This window comes from Triturus cristatus, chromosome 5_1 (genome assembly GCF_964204655.1).
Source record: "Triturus cristatus chromosome 5_1, aTriCri1.1, whole genome shotgun sequence".
NCBI classification, from domain to species: Eukaryota; Metazoa; Chordata; class Amphibia; order Caudata; family Salamandridae; genus Triturus; species Triturus cristatus.
This window is the reverse complement of record NC_140587.1, coordinates 769,070,884-769,097,979: the sequence shown is the minus strand read 5'-3', so window position 1 is coordinate 769,097,979 and position 27,096 is coordinate 769,070,884. Positions and strand designations below refer to the sequence as shown.

At 43.2% G+C, this 27,096-nt stretch overlaps 1 protein-coding gene across 2 annotated transcripts in view; it reads left to right on the top strand.

Annotated features, from left to right (window-relative positions):
* Nucleotides 1-27,096, top strand: part of TTC39C (tetratricopeptide repeat domain 39C) — a 466,104-nt gene that overhangs the window by 283,902 nt on the left and 155,106 nt on the right. For both annotated transcript variants that reach the window (XM_085605752.1, XM_085605751.1), the window contains 3 exons: nt 352-520; nt 16,104-16,197; nt 19,673-19,780. In XM_085605752.1, the coding sequence (XP_085461878.1) occupies nt 352-520; nt 16,104-16,197; nt 19,673-19,780 (371 nt within the window). The remainder of the gene's footprint in view (nt 1-351; nt 521-16,103; nt 16,198-19,672; nt 19,781-27,096) is intronic.

Below are 27,096 nucleotides of genomic sequence, written 5' to 3'. Positions count from 1 at the left end.
CATATCACAACTCCTTAATCATCCCGTGTTTATATGCCTTATATTGATTTTTAAACCGGTATTTTTGTGCCTGTACAGGGGTGCATGCTAGGATCTAGAACATATACCATAAAACATATGTGGTGTCTATCTGTGTAGATTTTCTTGTATGTCATTTTTACTACAAAGGTATTCATGTATTTCATATGGGTCACATGCAAGGCCTGACAACTTATTGCTGTTAATAAGTATTACCAGTAACCATTAATAATGGTAGATTTACTTGGGTTTATCAAATGTGCATTCATTTGTGGAAAGTCTCATATTGTATGCTGATGGTACTTAATCTGTATTTTCCTTCTGCACTCCTAGGTTAGCTTTGTTGTGGTACTACACAGTGGTACGCCCATTTTTTGCTTTGGACGGAAATGACAGTGGTGCAACTCTGTTGGCAGCAAAAGATATTCTTCAGAAGAAAGGCGATTCATACCCAAATTCGTCTCTATTTATGTTCTTCAAGGGAAGAATACAGAGATTAGAGGTACTGTGCTGTATCCTTTAGTCACCTTATTTGTTCACAGCAATGGCTGTCTTTTACCAAACCCCCCATTTAAGATCTGTTAACAGTGACTTTCATTTTTGGTCTTTTCCTATGTGCTTGTTGAATGTCAGTTAACATGCCGCTGTGTCACACGAAGAAGACCATTAACCAGTTACTCACATGTATGTATTTATGTATGTGTGTATATCTCAGATTTATGTAGAGCAAACCAAACTACAAGCAAGAGAGTGCTTTGCAATAGATAGGTGTAGTAAATGAAAGTAGGGGGCATGGGACGCCTGATTTAAGTTTTGGTTAAGCATATGATCTAGGTTGTTTTGTATTGTCATGCCTTCCGGTTAGACACTTGATTCTATGTTTTCTTTGGAAGGGTTGGTAATTTCATATTTTTTTTTTTAAATGTCTATATATATATATTTTTTTTTACAAAAAAAACAAGTGCATTTTATATCAAATGATAGTTGTACACTCCGCATCAGGTTATGAAAATAAATTATTTTCTGAAGAATATCTCCCACATCCGATTATGCATTAATAGTAATGGAAAATACAGTCCATATTATTTTGTCAAATCTTAAAACATCCACAATATCAATCAAATTCTCTGGAAATAAACGTCCCCGTCAGTGTCGTACAACTGCAACTATCCACTCATCATTAAATCAAATATCACGAAATGCAAACCCATTCCCTCCCACTTATCCCTCCCCCCTCCCTGATGGCGTAACAAATATCTGTAAACAATGGTAATGACAAGTTATAGCTGTGTCGATATCAAATGTGCACAATACAGTAAACCAGAAAGCCACTCTGTGGTGTCAGAGGTTAGTTTCATGAGAGAAAGCATTGTAGCCGTCCTCTTAGGGAGGTGTAATCCCTCAAGGCGGAGTCTCCAGCCCTGATGAGCTTGAGTCCTCGTCAGAGTCAGTATGCGGCGTTTTCAAGAAGTGTACTAATGCCTCCCAGGCCCTTGCCAGCTCCAACGCCTTATCGCTTTTAGCGCATGCTGCCAGCTGCAGCCTCGTGGTTCCCTCACATTCCGCCCATTTAATGAACTCAGTACACCATCTCGGAAAACTAGGGCCCTTCTTGGCTTTCCAGTGGGCTGTAATTTCCCTCTTCGCCAGCAGTAGTCCCAAGTCTATAAACCTACTTGTTATCTTATTCCGAGAGGTATGGGGGAACCAGTGCAGTAAACAGAGACCTATAGTGGGTCCTATGTCCCTGTCCGTAGCAGCATGTAAAAGAGCGACCACCTCTTCCCAAAATGTTCCAAGTTGAGGACAATTCAACAGCATGTGACAGAAATCTGCTCCTACCATATTGCAGCGCGGGCACATTGCTGAAGTCACATTAAAATATTTATTAATTTTTTCAGGTGTAAGGTACGCTCGATGAAGAATAAAGAAATGTATCAGCTGAAAGCGCAGGTGCCTAGTGCTTTTCCATGCACGTTCCATCAGTCCCGCTCATGTCTTCACAGAAATTTCGCCACCCAGGTCTACTTCCCACCGTCGCCGGAGCATTACTAGTGGGGCAGTCGCTCGTTTGTCATTCTGCGATATAAGCAGGTAACTGCCTTGATGGTGCCAGAAGCTAGGACTACATACTGACAAACCATGGAGGTGGGCGGTTCCCTGAGTCCCAATTTCCAATGCGCCTGGATGGCCGTTATGAGCGCTAAGTGCAGCAAGTAGTCTCCCCGAACCAGTTCATATCTGTCCTGTAATACCTCATATGGAATTACAGAGCCATCCTTATACAAATACCCTATGGTGGTCAACCCCCTCTCCGCCCAGTCCATCAGCGCCGCCCAGTTACCGCCATGCGGTAGAGCACTACACACTGCCAACGGGATCTCAGGGGCATATGGATGCACTATTTGTGCGGGTCTTTGACTTCTGTTCCAGCAGAGCTTAAACTTCCCCATCCCTCGAGTTAGAGAGGAGGCTGGGAGTGGCAATTGCAATAGCAGTTTGGAAAGCGTTTGCCTATCTAGCCGATTCCTCTCCTCATCATCAAGGGTTGGTAATTTCATGTGTAGGCAGGAAATAATTTAGATTTTTCTGGTTGTCACATCGGGAAGACTTCTAGGTCATCCCCAGGTATAGCCGCACTGAGGCAATGATCCCTATGACATAGCTTGGTAGGAGAGGGATCTCCCAGATGTGCTGTACACTTGTTAATGATACTCCATTCGCAGGCAAGCACTGCGGGGAAGATGGGAATAGAATGTGGGCCCTCTGGAGGAAGAGGACTATGTAGAAGCAAAGATGGACCCAAAGTTCCTGAGGGTCTTAATGACATTGTGGCTCCTTCAACTTCGATATGTACACAGGGTGTACTATAGTCCCATGAGACTAAGTAAAATGAAACATGGGCTTGAGATGGGTACTTTTTATCGTACAGTTTGGGCGTGTCCCACCATACAACAATATTGAATTAGTATGTGTACATTGTAACTCAGGTGGTGGGAAAGGCGGATTATAGCAAAGTCCAAAATGAAATTATTGAGCTTGATGAACTCTTGGGGGTATGGGGGGTAATCGAACTACTAAGCTACTGGTGGCGATATACCCGCTCATTCTAAAGTGAAACATCGCACATCACTGAAGATCAGAACTGGTTCCCTCATTAGCAGAATGGACTCATGGAGTGTTGTGCCAGGCACACACATTTGTGTACAAATCTAGAGGCTGTTCAGAAAAGTGTAGCAAAGTGTGGGGACATTTGTGGAGCTATTCAACCGATAACAATAGTTCATGTTAATGGGTATTTCTAATACCAAAACATTTACTACCAAGCAGTGGTCCTTGTGCACTGTAATGCTATGTTTTTTTGGTTCTTATTATTCTTTTGTTGTATCTTGAAGACTAAAAAAAAAAGAGGTGATAATATCAAAGAAAAGAACAGAAGCAGGGCAGGCAGTCATCCTTTGTAGGGCATTTGGTCTTGTTCCTTCCAAAAAGAAGTGGGCAACAACTCACCAGAAACAGCTACAGGATCCATGCAGACACAAGTCCAAATGATGTTCAGTTTGCTAGAGTGCCGCTCCAGCTTATATTCCCAAAGTCAAGCTGTTTGACAGCTGCCTGCTGCCAATTACTGTCCTTGCCGGGTCTGGTGGCTTAGTGGACTAATGCATCCACTACAGTGGCCTGTGTTTGACCTCATGGTCACAGGTTCAAATCCCGGTGGGTTCACTCAGCCTTTCATCCATCTGAGGTCGATAAAATGAGTACCATTGAGTTGGGTAACAATAAACATCTGTTATTCAGCGCCTTGAGACCCACGGTGATAAGCGCGCTTTACAAATACACTTGCTATATTAATGCAGGGGTATGTGCCTCTGTTTAGAGGCGCAAGTACGACTTCAAGTGGGCGGATGTGGCAGAAGGCTATTTGTATTATTCCAGAGGGACCGTTAAGCAACAGCAAAGAAAGAAATTGGATGGATTGTCCACTGTGGGCAGCTACCATCCATCATTTTGCAAACACTATTCTTTCACAAAAACTATTCTTTTGTGAATACTGATGGCTAATTCTAGAAAAGATTTTTCTAATGGATACTTCTAACTGCAGATTTCTCACCTTCAGAATATTTCTCAGGTGTCAGACTATATGCTGAAGCTTTTCAGCAATGTTCCTGCATACTTTTAGGTTTGCTTTGTGCCTCTGCACTGACTCCATAACACTCTGGAAATGATGGGGCTGAGCCTCATTTAAGCTCCACCCCTGTGTGCTCTTACATTTGTGTGCCCTCCCACAATTTAAAAAAACGACAGCAACTGTACTAGGGAACCATTGTCCCCTTCCCCTTGGAAAACTACAGGCTTCAATCTCTATAGTGATTGAAGAAAACAGTTAATGGTTACAGACCTGCATGAAGTGTGTTTCTGTTGACTGGGCTATGGGCACGACTTGTTTTGATGAGACAAGTGCTCTCTTATGCTCCCTAAGGCGATCCAGGACCAGGAGGCGAAACTGTATGTCTCAGAGAAACAAAAGTCGAAGCTCCACGTCACAAGTGCAGGCCCATCTCACTCAGGAAGCCTTTTTCATGAGAGGTCTTCCTCGCAGTTGAAGTCCTCCAGTAAGCCTAAGTCAAAAAGCGAAGTAAGACATATCCCCTTCCTACTACTCTTTGTTCAAGGAGAAGGTGCTAGAGCATACAATGCTAATCGGTCTCTGCCAGGAGCTCCAAGTATGAAGCAGACTCCTCAGCTGATCTTGATGCTTGCAGAGTTTCTTGGGCTGTCGGCAATGCTGCAGCAAATTGAAGGCTTTAAAGAGGCCATGCTGCATGTGAACAAGGTACACTACCAGAGGGAAACGATGATGGTAGGGCTGAGGAGGGTGACCTTTTACCTCATTATAACAATGACAATTTCTAAACCGACTTGCAGGAGGCCAGTGGGCTTAATACCTCCTCTGTGAATTGGTTGGACTCGCCACTTGGGCCATCTACTGAAGAGAGTTTATCATTTATGGTTGTGGTTCAAAGGGGAGCTGATGTTCTGGAGTTACAGTTGCCCTCTGTACAAAGCAAGACTAATGTTCTCACAGATATTTTACACCCAAGGCCTGCCATATCCAAATACTTGCTTTTCTTCAACAAGTCCCTCTTGGATACTATGATGGGCACTTTGTTCAAACCATGCGACTGCCTGCCAGTGAATAGGCAGGTGTCCAGACGTCACAGGCCTGAACATTTGGTGTTTCACACTGATACTTACCAGGTATGTTTCACTTTGGCCAGCTGATGCTGCCCATACTTGAGACCTGATGTGATTATATAATGCGTTGGTGCAGAGGTTGGGGTTCGATTTTTGTCTAATGGTAGCTGTCAATTGCTTTCAGATGGCCACTTTCACATATACAGGACAGTTCTGGTTTCACTACTGCTCCACATGTGTCCGTACATGCCACTTCTTTAATTGGTATGTGTAGACATGACCCTCTAATTTTATTTTGGGTCTAGAATTAGACTGACATATGGCTGATCTCCATCCACATTCAGCTTGTTTACGTTTGGGGCATTGGTTTGCTAACTTTCCTATACCCCCCCCCCCCCCCCCCCCTTTTTGTAGATGCGTTCCCTGGTACCAGATGGGTATGTTAATTGTCAGCACCACTTCAGAAACTTTTTGTTAGCAGCGAAGGACGCTGTATGGGTGAGGACCAATATCATTCAATGTCTATATGTTCATCCGCACTATACTCCTTATAAGGCTGGGAAGGTGCCTCTTTTTCACTTACCCGTTACTGTATGTAGCGTATTACTACTTCTGGTATTCATTCTACGCATTGTGTTGCTCTTTGCTTGTTTTCTTCAACTGTACTACACTCCATATACGGCAGTGAGGTTATTTCTTAGCGCCTTGCCCCGTATCTGTAATGCTACTTTGTGCAGCCTTTTAAACGTTTGATGATACGCGCAGCGCAACCATATATTTTGATAAATTATATATATTTTTACATTTCAGTGAGCCATTACTTTGTCGCGTTTTCACACAGAATACTGGCACTGTTCGTATACTTCAGGTACAGTTTCCTCAACCATGCGTGAACACTTTATGAAAATTCCTTTATCTCTGGCTAAGTCTTTCTTAGCCTCTCACGGTATCTGAGCTTTTTTTCTATCGCGACTTCGCCCCTCCCCTCACCCCCCACTCCCCCCTTTTCTTTGGGTTGTTCACTACTACCGTCCATGGCATGTTCTCTTATCACCTTGATTGATCAAATGTATATAATTGTAATTACTTTATAGCACTTTGCACATACTTAGCATGGATAGGATAGTCAATTATGTACAACCCATTTTTTAAGGATCTGACCTTATGCACATGGCTCTTTACTGGGTATACTTCGGGATTATAAAGGTGTTTTTCGTGTGCCACCTGGTGATGGTGATCTAACAGTTGCAGTTCTTATCCCTATGTCATCGTAACATTTCTTTAAGATGCTATGTATATCCTTTTGCAGCATTGAAAAATTCTCTGTGATGAAACACTTGTCAGTTGCATGTCTGTATTGGATATTATGTCTCAGACACAAGAAATGTGAATAACTGTGGAAAGAATAAATCACAACAAACACAACTTTGACCTTGCAGTACTCCTTTACTGGCAATACCTCATAACTGTCGGACTTCTGTCTGCTTAGGTACTTTTCTGCTCTCTGTCTGTTCAAGGCTCGTTCGCCGCCTGTCCAGGAGATTCAGGCTGTAATTCTGACATTTCAGTATTGATCCTAGATCTTGGTGAGAGCATTTCTGAGGCTTCTGGCCTCCCAACCTCCTGCTTTTTCCTTGTCAACTACACCAGGTGGCACACCCAGGCTTTGCAATGGAATTTTCAGATCCAGGGGACGTAGCACCACCGAAATATGACCGATTCTCCTCAGATTTCATAAGGGACTGCCCGCGATCTGCAGTGCTGGCTGCTCGTACGCAATTGAGCCCCTACAGGCCCCTCTCCATTCCCAACCCAGAGTTATCAATGGGAACAGATTTATCATTGCTGGGTAGGGGAAGTCATTTGGGGAAGATGGATATGAGTGGACTGTGGTCACCAGCAGAAACCTGGCTCCATATGAATCTTTTAAAGCAGTGAGTTTGACGTTGAAGGCTATCCTGCTGTCCATCAAGAAGAGGCTGATGCAATTTCTCTTGGATATTACCATCTCCATGTGATACTTCAAGAAGCAGTGCATGGTGGGTTCCTGAGTCATGTCCTAGGAGGGTATACACCTTTGAAGTTGGCTATACACCTTTGAAGTTGGCTGGAGTGTCAAAGCATTTTCCTGATCGTACACCCCCTCGCGAGATCCTTGAATGCCAGCGAATGTGATAATTCTGTGGCATCTTGCGGATTATGAATGGTGTCAAAATTTTAAGGTGGTAAAGAGCATCTTCCTACAGTGGAGAAATCCCTGGCTTGATCTTTTTGTCACTGTCTAGAACGTGCATTGTCCGTTTCAACGAAGAGACGCGCTAGGAGATGCATTGTGGCTGGATTGAAACACAGGACTTGTATACACCTTTCCACCAATGTCTCTCCTGCACAGAGTTTTGGAAAACATCATGATTAAACAGGCCAAATTCATCCTAGTGGCTCCAGAATGGCCCAGGAGAATGTGGTACACAGAATTTCTGAGTATGAGCATATGCCCTCCGATCAGGCTCCCACTTCAAGAGGATCACTCGCCACAACAGCAGGTCAGGGTCCTTTACACAAACCTACAAAATCTATACCTCCATGCATGAAGAGTGAGCAGCAGCAGTTAAAAGCATTTGGTCTGCCACCTGTAGTGGTCATCTTTGCCATAGGCCATCTTTTTAAAGAGTTCATTTGTGCCCAACACTGGGATAATTGTGTGGCCTAGTTATTTTGAATATCTTTGTTGGGTTTTTTACATAATCAAACATAGTATGTGATACCAGTGTCATCGAATAGTTGGATGGTTCTTCTTGCATTGATGTTCGCAATATAACAGTAAAGAGTGTGATAACGAGTCTTTGCATTGCGTGGGACATTTTAGGAGACCATGCTTCCCAATAAGGAGTGGCTAGATTATGGGAAGAGGAGGAGGGAAATCGTTAGGCATAAGATAATTTTAAAGTTGGGGAGAGGAGTTAGCCTAACGGCTACGGCGGTCGACCTCGAATCTGGGGAACTGGGTTTCAGTCTCGGCAATGACGTTGAACATCTGTGATTCTGGGCAATCACTTAATCTCTGCCTAACAAAAAAAGAGTGTGTCCTCATGTAACGCAACTGGTGCTATGTTAAGCGCTCAGATACCCATTCGGGTCAAACTCGCGTTATATAACACTACATAAAAAAAAGAAAGTTAACCCCTGAGATACCCCTGGGACATCTTTTCCCAGCCAGCAAGAGTGTGGGCAGGGAATCTTGTCTGCTCCCACCTGGTGGGAGCTTTGAAAATGCTCCTTGTCTGGAGCGTAAAGCAAACAACAATTTCTCAACTGGTATCATTAGGCAGGACAGTTAAGCAAGCATGTACAATACATTACACGAAAGAAAAGGAGACTCTCAGTAGGTTTTTGTTAGGAATTTGCACATGGCATCTATATTTTGAAGCAAATTCAGATCAGGAGAAAAGGAGAAGTACAGTTGTAACAGCACTAGGCAAAAAAATTGCGTGAACAACCTGAATTGTAGTTGGTGCTCAATTGTGTACGCGACACAACGGGTGGCGACGCAAGTGACAATGTGATATCAGCAAGGAACGGCACAAAGTGCACGAGTGAAAGTATGTACAGTGAATATGGTGGTTCAAATCAATAATTCACAATCTTTTTGGACAATTTGAAAACAATTTCTTTTGAACCACATGAGGGATGCGCCATGAGTTGCACTGACAGGTCGACGACGTTTCGATCCAGTGACTTAGGATCATCTTCAGGACCGGGTTGCAATGGTTTGGACGGTGCTGGAAATATAAAGAAGGCCGGGTCTAACGAGACATCGGCGATGCAGGAGGGTTCAGTGTATCAACCAGTCAATGGTATGTGCTCAGAGTCTGGAGTGAAAGAATTAATGGCTTGAGTGGGAGCCGTGTCCGTGGGGGACATCGGCGATGCAGACGAAATCAGGGTCACAAAGTCATTTGTGTGAGCTCAGGAACTGTGGAAATATGGTTTTTCCAGCGTGGGGTGGCGTATCAATCAACCGTGTACCACCACGAACCTTGTCTGGCGCGAGCAGGCTTTTGTTTCCCTGCCTGAGCTCTTGCGGGCAGGGAAACTCAGATTGCTCCCACCTGTCAGAAGCAAGCAAAAACAGCTGTGTGGGCTCTAGGACTCCCCTGGCAGCCCCCAGCATAATGTGCTGTGGGTTTGTAGTCACTATTAGCTTGGGAAGGGAGCCTGCATGCCCACCTCCCCTAAAAGGCCCCAGGTGGTCCCCGGAGTCCCCTGTGGCTCGGGCAAATGGTCATGTGACCCTCCCCAAAAAATATGAAAAAGAGTGTTTTGGATGGGAACCAGGACGCCAAAAGTATTAATAAATGAGGGGCAAGAGTACGTTTATAACACGCTGCTCCTTTGAAGGAGTGCCACATAATTCTATTTTTGAGCTTGGTGGTGCCCCTAGAATAGAGAGACACTGCTGAGTCTTATTTTTTTATGCTGTCAGGGGCTACAGAAAGTCCAGGACCCCCCAGCAACATTAGAAAAAAAAATAGATAAAAAGCAGTAAGTCTTAACATATTTTTAAAGCACTCCTAGCTGAAGCTATATGCTGGAGTGCGAGGCCCTCTTGTGGTTGTTTTTATGATTGTATTTTCTGAGTTTAAAAATGTTTTTAAAAAGCCTCTGAGACCTGTTAGATTTATTTCGTTTTTTTTAATTAAAAACAATGGGTCTGAGTATTTATTGTAACATTTATCACTCACAAAATGTAATAATTAAAACTATGTAAAAAGAAAGAGTCACTGACATGTTTTTTTTATTTAAACTTTATTAAACATTTGTATAATAATCAATAATAATACAATTGGATTCTGGGTATTACTGAAATATACATTAGATTAAAAATATTGGCGATTTTTAGAGAAAGATGATGGATCTGCTTGGTATATATTTATATACTCACCCCTTGATAAATGCAATAGCTCACTTTTAATACTTTCTTGTTTTGACTCTTTGACTAAGTCAGTAAGTCCGTCTGAGTGCTGCGGCCTAACCCCCTGTCATGCACAACCAAAAGGCTGTGAGCGGTGTTGTGTTAGCTTTACGCATGGTAATAAAATATTTCTTTACTTTTTTTAAAAACTAGAAATGTACTTAAAAAAACAAAGGTTAGTGACGTTAGGTGAAGCTTTCAGTGACATTATAATGTTTTAAACTAAAGAAAGCACTGAAATGCACAAGTTTGTTATTTCTAGGAACTATAACTAGTGTCCTTAGGTAACTGTAGCTAACGCCCTTGCCATGCACAATTAATTATCCTTCATATTACATCACTCATGACATGATCTAAGACATCATTGATAACATGTCAATCAAATAAGGAGACACTGTTCCATTAGAGTAGAAAGGAGAAGAAAAGGTATGTAAAGAGGGTCCAAGGCTAGACAAGACCCAAGTGTCGAGGGGAAAAGCAGAGCTTTTCTCTTGTTGCCCTCACACACCCCGAGAGGTGTCATGCTTCATCATTGGGCGTTTTGCTCCTCGTCGGGCCGGCGCTGCAATGCCCTAAGGGTCCCCCGAAGGGTCACTTTGGCACAGATCTTTTGAGAGAAAACGCCGTATGGTGCATGCGGGTGTGTGTCCTAAAAACAATTGTGGTGCAGTGGTGTGTGTAACGTGATGTCTAAGCAATGTCTAAGGGTTGCTCAAAGGAAATTTTTAATGAAAGGGGGTGGCACCCTTGACAGGTTAAAAACCCGTAGGTTAGGTGTTACCTTGGTCGGCTAAATGTCCCAAAAGGTAACTACAATGTGGTTGACCTGTTTCGCGGCCCTGTGGTCCTACCGGATCCGTGGCGCTTCCTCAGGACCAAATGAAACGTGAATTGTGAGTGAATGTGATCTGAGGGATACTACCCACAGTGTGTATCCGGGCGTTCAAGGCCTAAGTAACCCTGCTCTCTATATTGTTAGATTGAGATCGCTCCTGGCATGCCTCATTTTGTTCGCTCGTTGTTGAGACCCTGCGTCCTACCTACTCTTGGGAGGACTCTTGATTACTGTCCATCTCTGGTTCGTACCCAGCTTCATCGATTCATTTTTGATTTGAGGACAGACTCCGGGGCAAGGAGATTTTCCCCTGCCCCCACAAAACCCTGACACATTGTCCTTCTCTCCTTTCTTTTGTTGTCATTTTCTACCTAGGCAGTATCCAGGAGCGATCTCAATCTAACAATATAGAGAGCAGGGTTACTTCGGCCTTGAACGCCCGGATACACACTGTGGGTAGTATCCCTCAGATCACATTCACTCACACTTCACGCTTCATTTGGTCCTGACGAAGCGCCACGGATCCGGTAGGACCACAGGGGCGCGAAACATGTCGACCACATTGTAGTTACCTTTTGGGACATTTAGCCCACCAAGGTAACACCTAACCTACGGGTTTTTAACCTGTCAAGGGTGCCACCCCCAAAAATTTCCTTTGAGCAACCCTTAGGCATTTTTTAAACCTCACGTTGCACACACCACTACACCACAATTGTTTTTAGGACCCACACCACACAACCGCATGCACCGTACGGCGTTTTCTCTCAAAAGATCTCCGCCAAAGTGAACCTTCAGTGGACCCGTAGGGCATTGCAGCGCCGGCCCGACGAGGAGCAAAACGCCCCATGATGAAGCATGACACCTCTCAGGGTGTGTGAGGGCAACAAGAGAAAAGCTCTGCTTTTCCCCTCGACACTTGGGTCTTGTCTAGCCTAGGACCCTCTTTACATACCTTTTCTTCTCCTTTCTACTCTAATGGAACAGTGTCTCCTTATTTGATTGACATAGTTGATACACGGAGCACAGGCACTGGACCACAACAAGCTCCTGGTCCCCCCCCCTCTCTTTTCTAGATAGATCATTGATAACATCACTGTAACATTTGAAATTACATTATTGATGACAAGACTGTGCATAGCGGAGGCATGAGTTATCGGTACCATAGGACACAAGTTAGGTCATAGATTCCATTGGTAGAGTGTTTTTCATTTCCTAATAGTTTTGGCATCATTTGATGAATCATCAATAAACTTTCCAAATAAAATTCATCAACCTCAGCTCCTTCCTAAAACGTTTTTCCATTGTTAATTCTCATAGGAAATTTTGGAAAGCGGTTTAGATAAAAATAGGCTGAAAAGAATTCCACCAAATGTGGCAGAAAATTCAATCTTTACGCAGAAAGTGAGCTTTTCGTTATTTGGTGAAAATTCTTTCTGCCATTTTTGACAAATCGGGGTTTTGAATTATAGTGATATCTGGATGTTTGGTCCCGCTGTCGTACCATTTTTTTTGTTGTCGCCCCCTTGGCTGGCCACCACATAAAGAGAAATGTACGAGATGTCATTACAGAACTGTTGGACTCGGGCCCCGTTTCCTGAAGGAAAGGTTTTTAAAAAACTGATGTTTCAGGGATTCTGCTCTGGAACAGAACTATGCTTGGAACCATAGAACATCAATTTGTAGGGACTGAGTCACCATACCACCTCAATGTCTATGAGTCCGAGTCCTACTGGCTGTAGTGCCTCACTTTCCTTAACAACCCTTACCAGAGAAACAAGTGAATTGGCACCCCAGGGCACAACACTCTTGACCCTCTCGGGGATCGTGGTAAAAAGACACACCTTTTTGCTCCTTCCCTCGTATTTTTCCATAATAAGATAACCAGGAGACACAAAGAAAGTTACAAATATTTATTTAAACTATCCTGCTCTAAAATGCGCTTTAGGTGCCACAATTGGAAAACAAATGCATATCAAAAATAATGTTAGCATGGTTAATAAACCGTATACCATGGAAATCCCTGTCATACTTTAGGACAGAGTAGCCTAAGCCTCCCTCCCCTGCTACTAAAGCTAAATGCTTATATATGAAAGATATCTGGGATTACTGGCAGACCCCGTACCTTAGCATACAGAGATGGACGTTCTTCCTCTCAGCAGACGCAATGCTCCTGTCTCCACACTCTCGTTCCATGAGGGTTTTTTTTGCCTATGTACTCCTCTCTATGGCAAGACATGTGTGCACATGAAAAACAGCTGCCTTCTCGTGTTATGTCAAGGTGCTAGTGCCTGGCCTGAAAGAATAACCAGGATCATTGTTGTTTGACCTTGTCTGTGGTGTTCAGACTATATCCCAGGAAAAGAACAGAACACAAAAACATATGCAGGTTTCCTTGTGAAAGTGCAATGTAGCACAAAAGCAAGCGTGTGTATATAGTAACATGTGCAATGAAAAATAAGGACTACAACGTGCACAGTTAGGCTAACAAAGGGAAACCTACAATGGGCCGTGCAGGAAACATACAATGCATATAATGGGAAGGATAGAGGTTTCCTGACCCCCTGGCACTTGTGGGGTGGACTAGTAGTCACAAGAGCCAACATTTAAAAAAATAAAATCATTTGTGCCATGGTTACCCCAATATTTCCATGGGATCCAGTGCAGCCCCTCTGTCGTGGGACTATAGAAGGAGACATGGTACCGCAAGACAGCTCAGGCTTTACAAACACAAAGTTCTCAGTCTTGCTGTACCATGGGATGATGGTTGGCAGGAGCACCAAGGGAGTACAGTGAGATCACAAAAAAACGTTTTAAAACCAATATGAAATATGTGTGGCGGGGTGCATAGCGTTGGTTGCCAGTCGGGGTTTGGGACAGGGCTGGGTTGGTCGCAGGATCTGGTTGTAGCCTATGCCCTACAGCCAAAAACCCCACTCCTACGAGAGTGGCCAGCTCCAGCTTTTGGCCGTGTGCAGCAGGAGAATAACCGCAGCGGGGTGTTTAGGTTGAGCTTTTAGTGGCTATTGTAGCCTGTTATCATGGTCTCCAAAAGTATATTAAAATTAACAGACAGACCTGCCAAGCAATATATATTTTCTACTGCGTATGCACTGTTTAAAAACTTGACACATTGCCTTTGATTTTAGCCTGACTGCTTCATTTCACTTTACCGGAATTAAGCACAGTTTATTTGATTTAATTTGTGTGACATCGTGCCGGTAATAATCCAATTCCCTACAGTTTTAAAGTCAGAAAGCCTCAATAATGGTCTAAGTGTATGCATCTGTTATTTGGTGGGACTGTAGGGTGCTGCTGGCCTGCTGCTGATGAACTCAAAAAGAGTGCCTTCTGCCCACTGGCCACCAGCCAAACTAAGATGAGTGGCACGCGATGGTGATGTTGGTACAGACCGGGTGGCGCTCAGTCCTGGAGGTCACCAAAGCACTGAAACTGCCTCAGGGCACAGGGACCTTCGTGTGTGCATCTGAAATTTGATGAAATCTTAGCCTTCTGTCCATCATTTGTTCTTTTTTCTTTTGACTTGCCATGTCTGCATATTCGCTTACAGTTCTAAACAAACTGAGACGTTTTTAGCTCTCTGCTACCCCCTCCCACGCACTTTCTCTCTCTCTCTCTTCCCCCCACCATTCCAAACCTCTGTCTCCTTTCCCCTCATTATCAATCAAAAGACTTCCCGACACATGGAATTCCAAAGTATGCTTTAAACGACCATTTAGAAGAGGTGTATTTAGTCGATCATTTAATAAATGAATTCTGGCCGGGTTACAGTTCCCGATTCTTGATTTACAGAATTAGGATTTTAAGACAGTATGGTGCATTTTTCCTGGAGAAAGGTTTAGGTTTGGAACTTTGGTATTAATAAGAGAGGCACAACTTGTGGTGACTTTGTGATTGGGAACTTTATAGGTTTTTGCAAACATACATTCATTCAATTTTCTAGCCTAACGTTTGAGGTAAACAATACTGGAATATGTGTTCAAACTGGGAATTAAAGTGTCCCAGAACCCTCCATATATTCAATGGGTGCATTGTTATGCTAGTCACAACATGAAAAACTGTTTTCCTCGTGGAAGTAAAAAAGGAAAATGTCAATTTCCACTTACATCCCCCTGCAGTTGTCCCCACTTTTGACAGTCTGCAGAAGAAAGTGTAGCAGTGAGGTTCGTTCTTATTACTACTGCTGTGACTTGCTTAGAATTCCGAGCCCTACCTCGTTGGAGAAAATGCCTAAAACGTACCTTTTAATTTTAGTATGCATTCTGTCTTTTCTATGTAAATATTTATGAATCATGTTCTGGCTGTTGTTTCTAATATTTTCTGTTCTTTGTTAATTGATTTTAGGATTTTTGACGTAGTTTGTACATTTCCAGTCTTTAATTGTACTACATGGGGCAGAGTGCCGCCTAGAACAATTGAACATAAACAATGACCAGACATAGAAATCCTGCCCCTCTTCTTGAGTTTTAGGAGCTCATCGGTTAAAAAAAGCTGCTTTCATAGATCCTAAGACTTGATTGAAATGTAAATTGCTAATTTGTCATCAAGCTACTTGGGTGTTTGAAGGCTCCTGGTCTTGTAGTGTGTTATAGGCAAAGTATTTTAGGTCTTGAAGTGAAGATAACTTTATGAATGAGGCACAGCGTTTTCAAAATCATCCACTTTTCTACAGGCAACTAATGAATGATTCTGAGCGTGAGCTTAATATGAACCTTTTGTCCAATCTGTATATCGCATAGCCTCGTGCTATGCTTTGCACCCACAGATGTCTGTCAATTTCTGCGTAAAAGCTTGATAACCAGAGGTGATGATTAAAAAGTAGATAAGTGTAGTCTGCAAGTGGTGATGGAATTCTAGAATGAATAAGCCTTTATACTTGTATATTATATTTCCATTGCGTCAGGACCTACATAATTACTTAAAAGTAGCATGTGCTTTCTAAATCTCAAACAAGCCAACCAAGATATTCCCTTGTGTCGTATGCATTTGTTATCAAGAGTAGCTTTATCAGCTTGAATTGCCCCATTATTAACGTGTGCTCATGCCTCTTGTCTATTCTAGTGTCAAATCAACAGTGCCTTGACTTCTTTCAATACTGCTTTGGAACTAGCAACAGATCAAAGAGAGATCCAACATGTATGTCTGTATGAAATTGGTAAGTAAGAAAAGCACTCATACTTTCAAACAGTATTTATTGTGTTCTAAAATGCTGTCGATTAACCAATTGACTGTTAGTATTTAGGATTTAGTGATCTGTCAATAATTTTGATTTTGTATGAAAATGTTACTTATCTGTAACAATGGGCCATAAGCATTTAATACATTTTAGAGATTGAAAGGGGGCTATAACAGACTTTAACATTAATGGAAGATTTCCCGCATTTGGTGCGTTGTCCACTACAGTAAAGGTCCCATTCAGGGAGAATAAAACTACTGGGAATTGTGATATGTTCCCTACATATCTGGCTATGAGAGGAATTGCACATCATACAGTGGCACTAGGCACACAGCGATACCAACCCTGATGAAGTCCTAATGGATGAAACACATTGGCTGGGCGGAATTACATTTGATAAAAGAATAAATAAAATTGGATTTGGAACCCATATACGACTCCTCACTCAATGATGGACTGAATCTGATTGGATGATTGATATTTGAGACTTTTTTTAATTTTCATAACTCTAATGATACAAATATAATTATTTTATTTTTTAGCACTCCTTTTTCGTTTTTGTTTTGAAAAGTTTGGATATCAGTGTAGTTTCCAAGCAGTGGTGTCACTAAAAGTTGAGCGCAACAAGGTGAATTGCTAAATAGGAAGTAAATATATACTAGAGTAATCCCAGACGGGCTACACTGCTTTTGTGTTTTTTGTTGTTGCTGTAACAGAGTAGTTTTATCAAGTTCAAATCACTTTATTCAGCAGATGAGTATCCATAAAACTTACATAAATAAGACATACATAATATATAATTCAATCTCATGTATCCATCAGTGTTAAAATTCAGCGAAATACAATCTGGAAAAGAGTCACCCTTAATGGGTAATGCACCGGTCTAAGAGTAGGTAAGCTAAACACTTCCCAGTGACCGATACGTTTCCACTGGTACTGTATCTTCTCAGACCACCGCTCCTATCTATGAGAGTGGCTCGACTGAGTGGGCCCCTTCCTAACTTTAAAAATAGACATTGCACTAACCCTGCTTTGATATCCTGCATCTCACTGCAGCTTTCAGAAAGGAACAGACACTATAACAAACAACATAACTGTTTAAAAACTGAATGTAAGTCAAAGCATCTCTGCATTTCCTGAATCTCAAGAATTTTAAAATTGGCTTAATAAATAATGGTAAAAAAGGTTTATATAATTTGCAAAAAACAAAGTGAATCTGGGTCTACTCTGACAGACTGTCACAAGGAAAAACCGAATCGGAGACCCCCAAACACCTTCCATCTTTGGAAAGCACACCAAATGCAACACTGTGTCTGCCCTGAAACAGAGAAGTGTGGATCTCTCCCAACGTGAAAAAGCAGTATTGAAATACAATGCGAGCTCCACAGGTACAAAGAAAGCAAGATAATCTTGGACCAATTGTTTATTTAATAGATTCAGACTTCAATCTTTGCAAATGAAATAGCTCTAAGAAGCGGAGCTTCCCAAGCAATTTATCAGATTTCTTGTCCCGGTAGGCTCAATGCTATACAATGTTTTGGGAGAAAAAAAAACCAATGTCTCAACTGGATTCAATGAGAAAGGCAAGTATTTAAGCATGTACAAGACATGGCAAAGGAAAGAAAGGGAGACTCCTGATTGTTTGTATGAAGGTGCTGGGGGTTGCGTAACTAGTTAAATACTTGCCTTTCTCATTGAATCCAGTTGAGAAGTTATTTTTTGCTTACTTACCCGGTTCTCAACCTGGTCCACGGGTTATACTCCTGTTGTTGTTTACTATACAATGTTTTGGGACATACACTAACCAAGGGATTGAGGAGTCTTTATCCAATTTAAGGCAATCTGAAATGTCTCTATTTACATTCGCCTCAATGTTAGCCCAAACGCTGACCCAGAGTAAAAGAAGGGCCAACTTCACCTTAACCAATATATACTGCATACTGAGTTCTGAATGGAATAATACAATGAGAACTGGTGGGCAGCAGATGCATGAAGCGCCTACCGATGCAGTTTTCCTCGGTCTGAAGAGACGTCCCCAGATCCCAGTGCCATAATAGGCTGCTGAACTGCATTGAGTGTTATACATGTTCGAAAGGGCAGAACAGTCCCCGTACCTGCTGTTTGTGGCATGCCGAATGCAAAATGGGGCAATAGCATTTAGGCGTCAGTTGATCCCTTTTCTTAAAGATAGGGACTATACTGGAAAAAGCCCAGGAGCTCAGGGCCCTACTACATAAAGAGTTGTTGACAACGTTTGTTAACAGGCGCTCCCATACATCAGTAATACATTTGATGATGTCTATTGGGACCCCATCGATCCTGGTGCTTTTCTACTTGGGCTTTGCCTGATAGCCTGGGTAACTTCTTGGAGAGTAACCAACACAGTTAGTTTGAGACAATTTGAGCCCTAAAAAGTCCCCCAAGCACTCTTTCTCCACCAAGTGGTATATAGCTCTGAAGTGATTATCCCATTCAGAACTCGAGACATTACAGTTCATGAGGGGATTGGGTGGAGCTTCTCTTTGATACAATTGCAGTTTCTCATAGTTTTGCTTGATATTAATGTGCATAGCTGGAATGGAGTTATGCTCTTTTGCCAAAGTTAATACTGCCTGCGTTTCTCCTTCAACCATGAAAATCCATGAAAAATTCAATGTTGTAGAAGAAAAATGTTACGTACCTGTAAATGCAATTCTCCAGTATTGGTATGTTTCAACGATTCGCATACAACAGTCCCTCCTCCCCTGTCAGATCAGTGGAGGAGGGTGGTCCGCTCTTACCTTTGGCTGCCACGGGGCGGCAAACGCTGGAACCGCCAGCATCCCCCCGCTCTTACATCTCTTACGTTCTGCCGCTGCGGGGCGGCAAATGGTCTAGCTACGCCACTGTGACAGATGTCTCAGGTTTTCTTCTTCCACCCTTGTACTATAGAAAATCTTAGTTATAGCGGTCCATAGAGAGAGTGGACTGTAGTGCACTTTCATCGAACTGGTTGGACTTCGGGTTTTTGAAATTAAGTGATTGGACTACTTAAGTGCAACTGTGTTCCAACTACTGCGATGGCAATTTTAGTATATTACTAATGTATAATCAAGCAACTTGTTAATGGGGTATGATTCAAACATGTGACTCTAAGACACCAACGCTGGAGAATTATAGATACAGGTAAGTAACGTTTTTCTTACCATCTGCTTCAAAAGGTGGTACATTTTATAAAATGAAGCCCTATAACTTAAAAAAAATATTGGTTATACATTATTGTTACTAGAGTCAGCTAAAGGTGATGTTATGAGCTCTGTTATCCATCTAGAAGTAAGGTTTTCATCATATAACAAGATTTCTTGTAGTTGGAAAAGCCATGTAAATTACTGTTATCAACCCAAAGTCCTGGATATTCATTATGTTTCAAACTAATCTCCAAAATAGAAATCTTTTGTTTTTATTTCATTTTTAGGCTGGTGTAGTATGATCGAGCTGAATTTTAAGGAGGCATTCTCATCTTTTGAGAGGCTAAAAAATGAGTCCCGATGGTCCCAGTGCTATTATGCCTATCTTACAGCAGGTAGGTACACCTTTGCTGTCGCAGCTTAATTATATGTGTGAAGAAACTGCGCCTTAACATCCTTATGTTTTTATAACCTGAATGTGGATCAGTGTGATAACTGGTGTATATACTTTGAGCCTGATTATGATGTGGTTGGAAACGGCTCAGACCGTTGGTCGGAGCCTTTCTGACCGCATCGTAATATGCCGGTCAGATTCCTCTCCGAACTCCTCATTACGATGGAGGCGGTCGGAAAGGAATCCGAATGGTCATTCCGACTGGCTTCCAACAGGCTCGGCGAGCCCGCATGCCAGTAGGAATGTGGCGAGTAATCCCAAGGGCGTCTCTTTCGCCCGTGGGAATATGATGTTGGGTTTTGGCAGCCTTTACGTGCCGGCCTTTCCAACACAGAAAGGCTATTGGAACTCAAATTTGGGGGCCTCCAGCAGAAAGCCCGTGGGTGCACGGCATCCGGTTGGAGGCCGAGGTGGCACCTATGGTGCCCCCCTATTGATCCCTACACCCTGTGCCACCACGAGATGCAGGGATGAACTGCACCTCCTATTTTACAATTGGAGCATGCATTCAGGCCTGAATATATGCTTCCATTGTAAAGTATAGGAATGCGACCGAACAGTGTTTAGTCGCATCCTAATTAGTCAGTCGGGACCGCCGACCGGGTGTCGGTCGGTCCCTTGCCCGAGACGATGTCGGCCAGGAGAAACTCCAGCGACATCGTAATTGGGGCCTTGGTGTATGCGTATTTCGGAAGTGAAGTAACCACGCGGAAGTCATGCAGCTGCTATACCTCTGATCAGTAAAATATATAAAAGAAAACCCCATGAGGTGCTATGCATATGTTTTAGGCCACAGTCTAAAAGAACGTACGAAGTAGAAGATATTTTGTTGCACTACTTTATCCATTTTTTATTGCTAGAGATTTAGGGACTGATTCAGAATTTGGTGGTAAATGAAAATCTTCCAATCTTTGAAGAAAAAGTATATAGTTCAATCCAGCACATTAATTTCCTTCTCAGTACTATTTCGATGATGTGGAAAATTAAGCTGGTAAATTCTACTACGTATTCAAAATTTTCTCCACAAATTGGAGGATTTTTAATTATCACAGGGCTGCAAGTCAGGTAGCTTCTGTAGAGTGCCTTGGTGTTGTCCTGGAGGCTAACTTCGCACTGTCTCTCTCTCGAAACACTTGAAAACCTTACATTAATTTACCATCCGTATTTCAGCTTGTACTGTGCGGCTCAGGGTGTGTACTGCATTCAAAAGTCATCTTCCCTTATTTCTGTATTGTTTGGATAAACAACACTTCGTTATTTATTTTTTAGAATTGGTTAGGGCAGCCTCCCTGCATGTCATGTGGTGTACAAACGTTTCCGTGGTGGTTCCTGTGCTATTGTGCTAATGTTAGTTTGAGCCAAAGGATACGACTGGGGTGGAATCTTTTCCCAACATTAAGACACTGAAGAAAATGTGCCCCTTTATGGGTAAGCTACATTTTCATATATGTATTACCCAAACCAGTGTTTGTGTTTTGGGAAAGTAGACATTTTTTGGTAGAATGCTCTTTTAAGAATATCTGTACAAAAAGGTTACAAAACGTGCTTTTGGTCTCCCTATCAACCCTTATGCAAATCATTTTCTATATAACAAGAGTTGTTTAATTTTTTGCACTTGAATGGACATTATTTGAAGTTGTATTTTTTGACATTTTCACATGAGAATTTGCAAAGGGGGCACGCATTCTCAGGAAAGTTACCAGAGGAATGCATAACAATATATGAGCTAATGACCTTCCTCACTTGAATTAAGTCTCATCTGAGTTAGCCTTCACATGAACACCACATTTGCTAGGGGGGTACTGACTACAATAATACACATAAACCAAAAAACATCCATTTCTAATTGGGATATTTATTTCCCCAGTTATAGAAAGACCAGAGCCATTGACTGAACCATTATTATAATAAAAGGATTTGTATTAGTTACTCTTGTCATTTTAGTATAAATGCAGCAGCATGAATAGTCATTTCCTGCTGCAGCGCTTTAACGATTGAGTCAGATAGGTTTGATCATGTTTAATATTTATATGTAGTTATAAATAAACCATGGGGTTGACCCCATAAGTCAGTGGAGCATATTAAAGAATACATATGCCAGATCCCTCCGTTTCTGAATGTATAAATGCAATTATGTATACATAACTCGGGGGCTTATATATAGATACATGTTTTGAAGGAGTGAATTGGTGTGCTGGGTTGAGGGCAATGGAGATGGGTTTGGTCATGACAGGCAGGAGAGAAATAGTGTTGTGGGGGAGGTAAAGGAATAACTATTAACTTCTCAGAAAATGGATCCTTTTGCTGTCCAAGTTTTTATTCTCCAAAAGGAATAATTAATTCAGTAGTCAACCTCCATTCAGAAAAACATTTAAGCACAAATTTCATTGAATAACTTCAAAGTGGAGTCAATAACTCAGCCACTTCATTGCATTATATGTGCCATCCTCCCAGAGAAAGGCCTTGTTCATGTGACCCTGAGGTATACTTAGTACCTAGGTCACAAATATTTTTCCCTTTAGTTGCCCCCGACTCTTGATTGCTCTGGCAGCATCCTACCAAAATGACATGCCACTCTGAACATTCTTCCATCATGAATGGATCTTCTGAAAAAATGCTGCTTCCCCTTCAATGCCACCTAAATGGGGAAAAGGTGCCCACTGCGTTATAATTTAAGAGCCTAATTTAAGTCTGATTCTTAACAATTTGAAATCTAGGATAATTTGTGTTCGAGGCATATGAGCTGCAGATCACACACTTGCATTAGATCGCCATCTGGTGTTGGGCTCGGATGCTTGCACCTTGTTTTTGTCTTTGAGGAAATCTTTGTAGTCACAAGATAGGTGACTCCTCCCTTGGACGATAGTACGCATGGGCATCGACTCCATCCTTAGATTGTTTTTTTCCGCCATTGGGTTTGGATGCAACTTTTGCGCTCCGTTTTGAAACTTCCATTTCAAACTTTTTCAACGCGCAAAACTTTCACAGACTCTTTGGATTGACTTCGAACATCGATATCTTCGACGCGCCCTTCATCGGCTTGATTCCAGTCGTCGACGCGGGCTGCTGGGCCTATCCACGTCGTAAGGCCTACGGCTCATGGAAAGGACGCCATTCAAGAAATGCCCCCAGTGTGGAGCAAAGTTCCCGCACAGTGACCATCATAAGGTCTGCAACCTGTGCAGCCTGCGCATCCTCCTTTCGATCGAAAAAGATGATTTGAGATCAAAGGGCTCGACGACACATTATGGCGCAGAGATCAGCTCCGGAACCAGAGGACATCTTCGATGTAGGCCCGGATGTGTCTGAAGAAGATTCTGAAGATCTCGAAATCGTTTCAGAGGCAGAAGACTCAGACGACCCCATCACTCCTGGTCAACGAGTGAGTACTACTGCCCCATCCCGAACACATCAGAAGCCCCGCCTCCGGGCCTGGCTCCGAAGAAAAAAGACAAGCCTTCCGGTAGCTCGGGACCGAGCAAACCTCATATAATTGTCCCACCGGCGACTTCGGCACCGAAACCAAAGGAACACTCGGCTCCGAAATTGGTTCCGACCCCTTCCACCTCGAAAGACAAACCGGCCCCGAAAACCTCGAGACCCGTGGATAAACCGGCTTTGAACGCTTCTAAGCCCAAAGATCCATCCTCGGCTCCGAAACCGAAATCCTCGGAACCGAAAGATAAGCCTAGAGATTCTAACACGCCTTCTAAGGCCAAAGACCATAGAACTCAACAGCCGCCCTGCTCGGAACCGAAAAAATCGACACCGAAAGCGGTTATCGAGGAAGAGGATTTTTTCCATCCGGATCCTATCAATCCTAGGCAGAAAAAGATCTATATTAATCCTGGAACAGGACATGTCACAGCTGTGCCATGCAAGAAGAGGAAGTTAGACACAGCACATGCCCCTCCAGTGCCTGTGAAGAAGAAGGACTCTGCTACATCACCTATGCCTCCTTCTTCTCCTGTACTTGTTTCTAACCCCTTCCTCTCCCTAAATCTGTTACACCACCTCTACCTGTAACTTCTCCACCACATGCACAACCGCAAGATGATGATGATGACTTGGGGGCGGGGGGAGACCCTGATCCATTCACAGATCCAGACGACCCACCACAAGATGATTGGGAGTACCCTGTCCCAATAGATCTACCAGACCTCCCAAGCCCCCAACCATACCCCTCAAAACCACCTCCCCCAGACGATAATATTGGTTTTGGACAATTGCTTAATAGGGCTGCCGTTTTTCACGGCGTGAAAATGCACTCTAGACACAGCAGAGGAGGACTTCCTTTTAGATACATTTGAACAGTCCCAAAAACAGTGCAAATATTACCAGTGATTAAGGGAGTCATTAAACATGCCCCTGAAGTGTTCAAAGATCCCGTACGTGCTAGGATTCTTAATCCTAGGATCGATAAGAACTATAGACCTGCCCCTGAAGACCCTGCTTTCCAACGCTAGAAAGCGCGCCAACTCACAAACCTCAGGGGATGCCCCACCCCCGATAAGGAATCCAAATTACTGGACGCATCTGGCAGAAGGGTAGCTGCGCAGGCAGCCAATCACCGGCGCATAGCCAACACGCAAGCACTGCTGGCTAGATACGATAGGGCCCACTATGACCAGCTGGAAACCCTATTACAACATTTGCCTGACCAATATAAAGCTCGAGCAAACAATCTCATCCAAGAAGGCAAACTAATATCAAACGCATCAATTAAATGCGCACTTGACGCAGCAGACACTGCCTCTAGGTCTATCAATACCAGTGTACTGCTCAGACGACATGCCTGGCTGCGCATTTCAGGCTTTAAACAAGCGGTCCAGACAACCATCCTGAACCAGCCGTTCAACCAACAACAACTCTTTGGACCGGCTGTAGACACTGCCCTTGAAAAGATGAAAAAAGACACAGAGACTGCTAAGTCCATGGGAGTGTTACAGTCTCCGCAAACACGTGACTCCTTTCGGCGCTCCTTTTATAGAGGAGCCTCCAAAAACATGGGCACAGACACCTTATCTTCTTTTAAAGCCACTACACAAACATCCCGCAATAGAGGATATTTTAGAGGTGGATACAGAGGGAATAACAATAAAGGGAGAGGCCGAGGTAACAACAACACTCGCACCTCCTCTACTTCAAAGCAGTGACTTCCCTCCACTCCCCCCAGACCCTCCCACTCCGGTCGGGGGAAGATTATCACAGTTCCTACCTGTCTGGAATTCCATCACAACAGACAAGTGGGTAAGACAGATTATACAGTATGGTTACTGCCTGAAACTTACAGCTACCCCCCACACATACCACCCAAGCAGCGTCCAATGTCCACAGATCATCTCACACTCTTAAAACAAGAAGTTCTCTCACTGCTTCAAAAGCACGCAATAGAGCCTGTTCCCTTACCGCATCAAGAAACAGGGGTTTATTCGCTGTATTTCCTAATACCCAAAAAGGACGGAACTCTAAGACCAATACTCGACCTCAGACCCCTCAATCTGTATATACACTCGGATCATTTTCACATGATCCCTCTCCAACAAGTGCTCCCACTGTTGCAACAAGGCGACTTCCTTGCCACACTAGATCTCAAGGACGCTTACTTCCACATTTCCATACATCCTGCTCACAGGAAGTATCTAAGGTTTATAGTAGATGGACAACACTATCAGTTCAAAGTCCTTCCATTCGGAGTCACCACCGCACCCAGAGTATTCACAAAATGTCTTGCGGTGGTAGCAGCACATTTCAGAAGACAACAGATCCATGTCTTCCCATATTTAGACGACTGGCTAATAAAAGCCAAGTCATTAAACCAATGTGTTGAACACACTCACCAAACCATCCAAACATTACACAACTTGGGGTTCACAGTCAACTACACCAAGTCGCATCTCCAGCCCTCTCATATACATCAATATCTAGGGGCCACAATAAACACTTCCACAGCTCTGGCATATCCCAGTCCAGCCAGGATAGCCAGCATACAAACCCTCATCACAAAATTTCAAGCCCAACAGTCTCTCCCAGCCAGACTGTTCATGCAGCTCATAGGCATGATGGCATCTCTCATCTTTATTCTACCTTATGCAAGACTTCAAATGCGTCCCTTACAGGAATGTCTAGCACACCAGTGGAATCAGGGTCGAGGACAACTTACAGATCTGGTGTTGGTAGACAGCCGCACACATCGCTCTCTGCAGTGGTGGAAAACAAAGAACTTCTCCAAAGGGTGGCCGTTCCTCGAACCTGTTCCACAGATAGTACTCACAACAGACGCATCACTCACAGGATGGGGAGCCCATCTCCTCGGACATACAGCCCAAGGCAAATGGGCCACTCAACAAAAAGTGCTCCACATCAATCACCAGGAACTACTAGCAATATTTCTAGCATTAAAATCATTCCAAGTACATGTACAAAACAAAGCTGTCCTGATCTGGACGGACACAATGACAGCCATGTACTACATACAAAAACAAGGAGGCACATATTCTCTGCAGCTGTCCCAGCTCGCACAGAACATTTGGAGATGGGCCATCCCACAAAATATATACCTACTTGCCAAACACCTTCCAGGAGTTCACAATCAGATTGCGATCTGTTAAGTCGACGGACACAGCAGATTTACGAATGGGAACTACATCTCCAGGTTCTTCTACCATTTTTTCACATGTGGGGCCAACCAGACATAGATCTGTTCGCCACACATGAAAACGCAAAATGCCCAACCTTCGCTGCCAGGTTTCCACACCCATTGTCCAAGGGCAATGCGATATGGATGAACTGGTCAGGCAGATTTGCATACGCTTTTCCGCCACTCCCAATGATTCCACTAGTGGTACGCAAGCTCCGACAACAGTCTCTCAAACTAATCTTGGTAGTTCCCACATGGGCACGCCAACCGTGGTTCACAACACTGTTGGAACTCTCAGTAGTTCCACACCAAAAACTACGCCTGTCCCCTTCCTTGCTAACGCAGAACCATGGAGAGATTAGACATCCAGGTCAGCTGAATCTGACGATCTGGCTCCTGAAGTCCTAGAGTTCGGTTAACTTAACCTACCACCAGACTGTATGAACATCATTAAAGAAGCCAGACGCCCTACTACTAGGGCTTGCTATGCTGCAAAATGGAAAAGATTTGCCATTTACTGCACTAACAACCATATTGATCCACTAGATGCCTCCATCCAGAACATCATTTGCTACTTACTACACTTGCAGAGATGTAATCTAGCATATTCATCCATA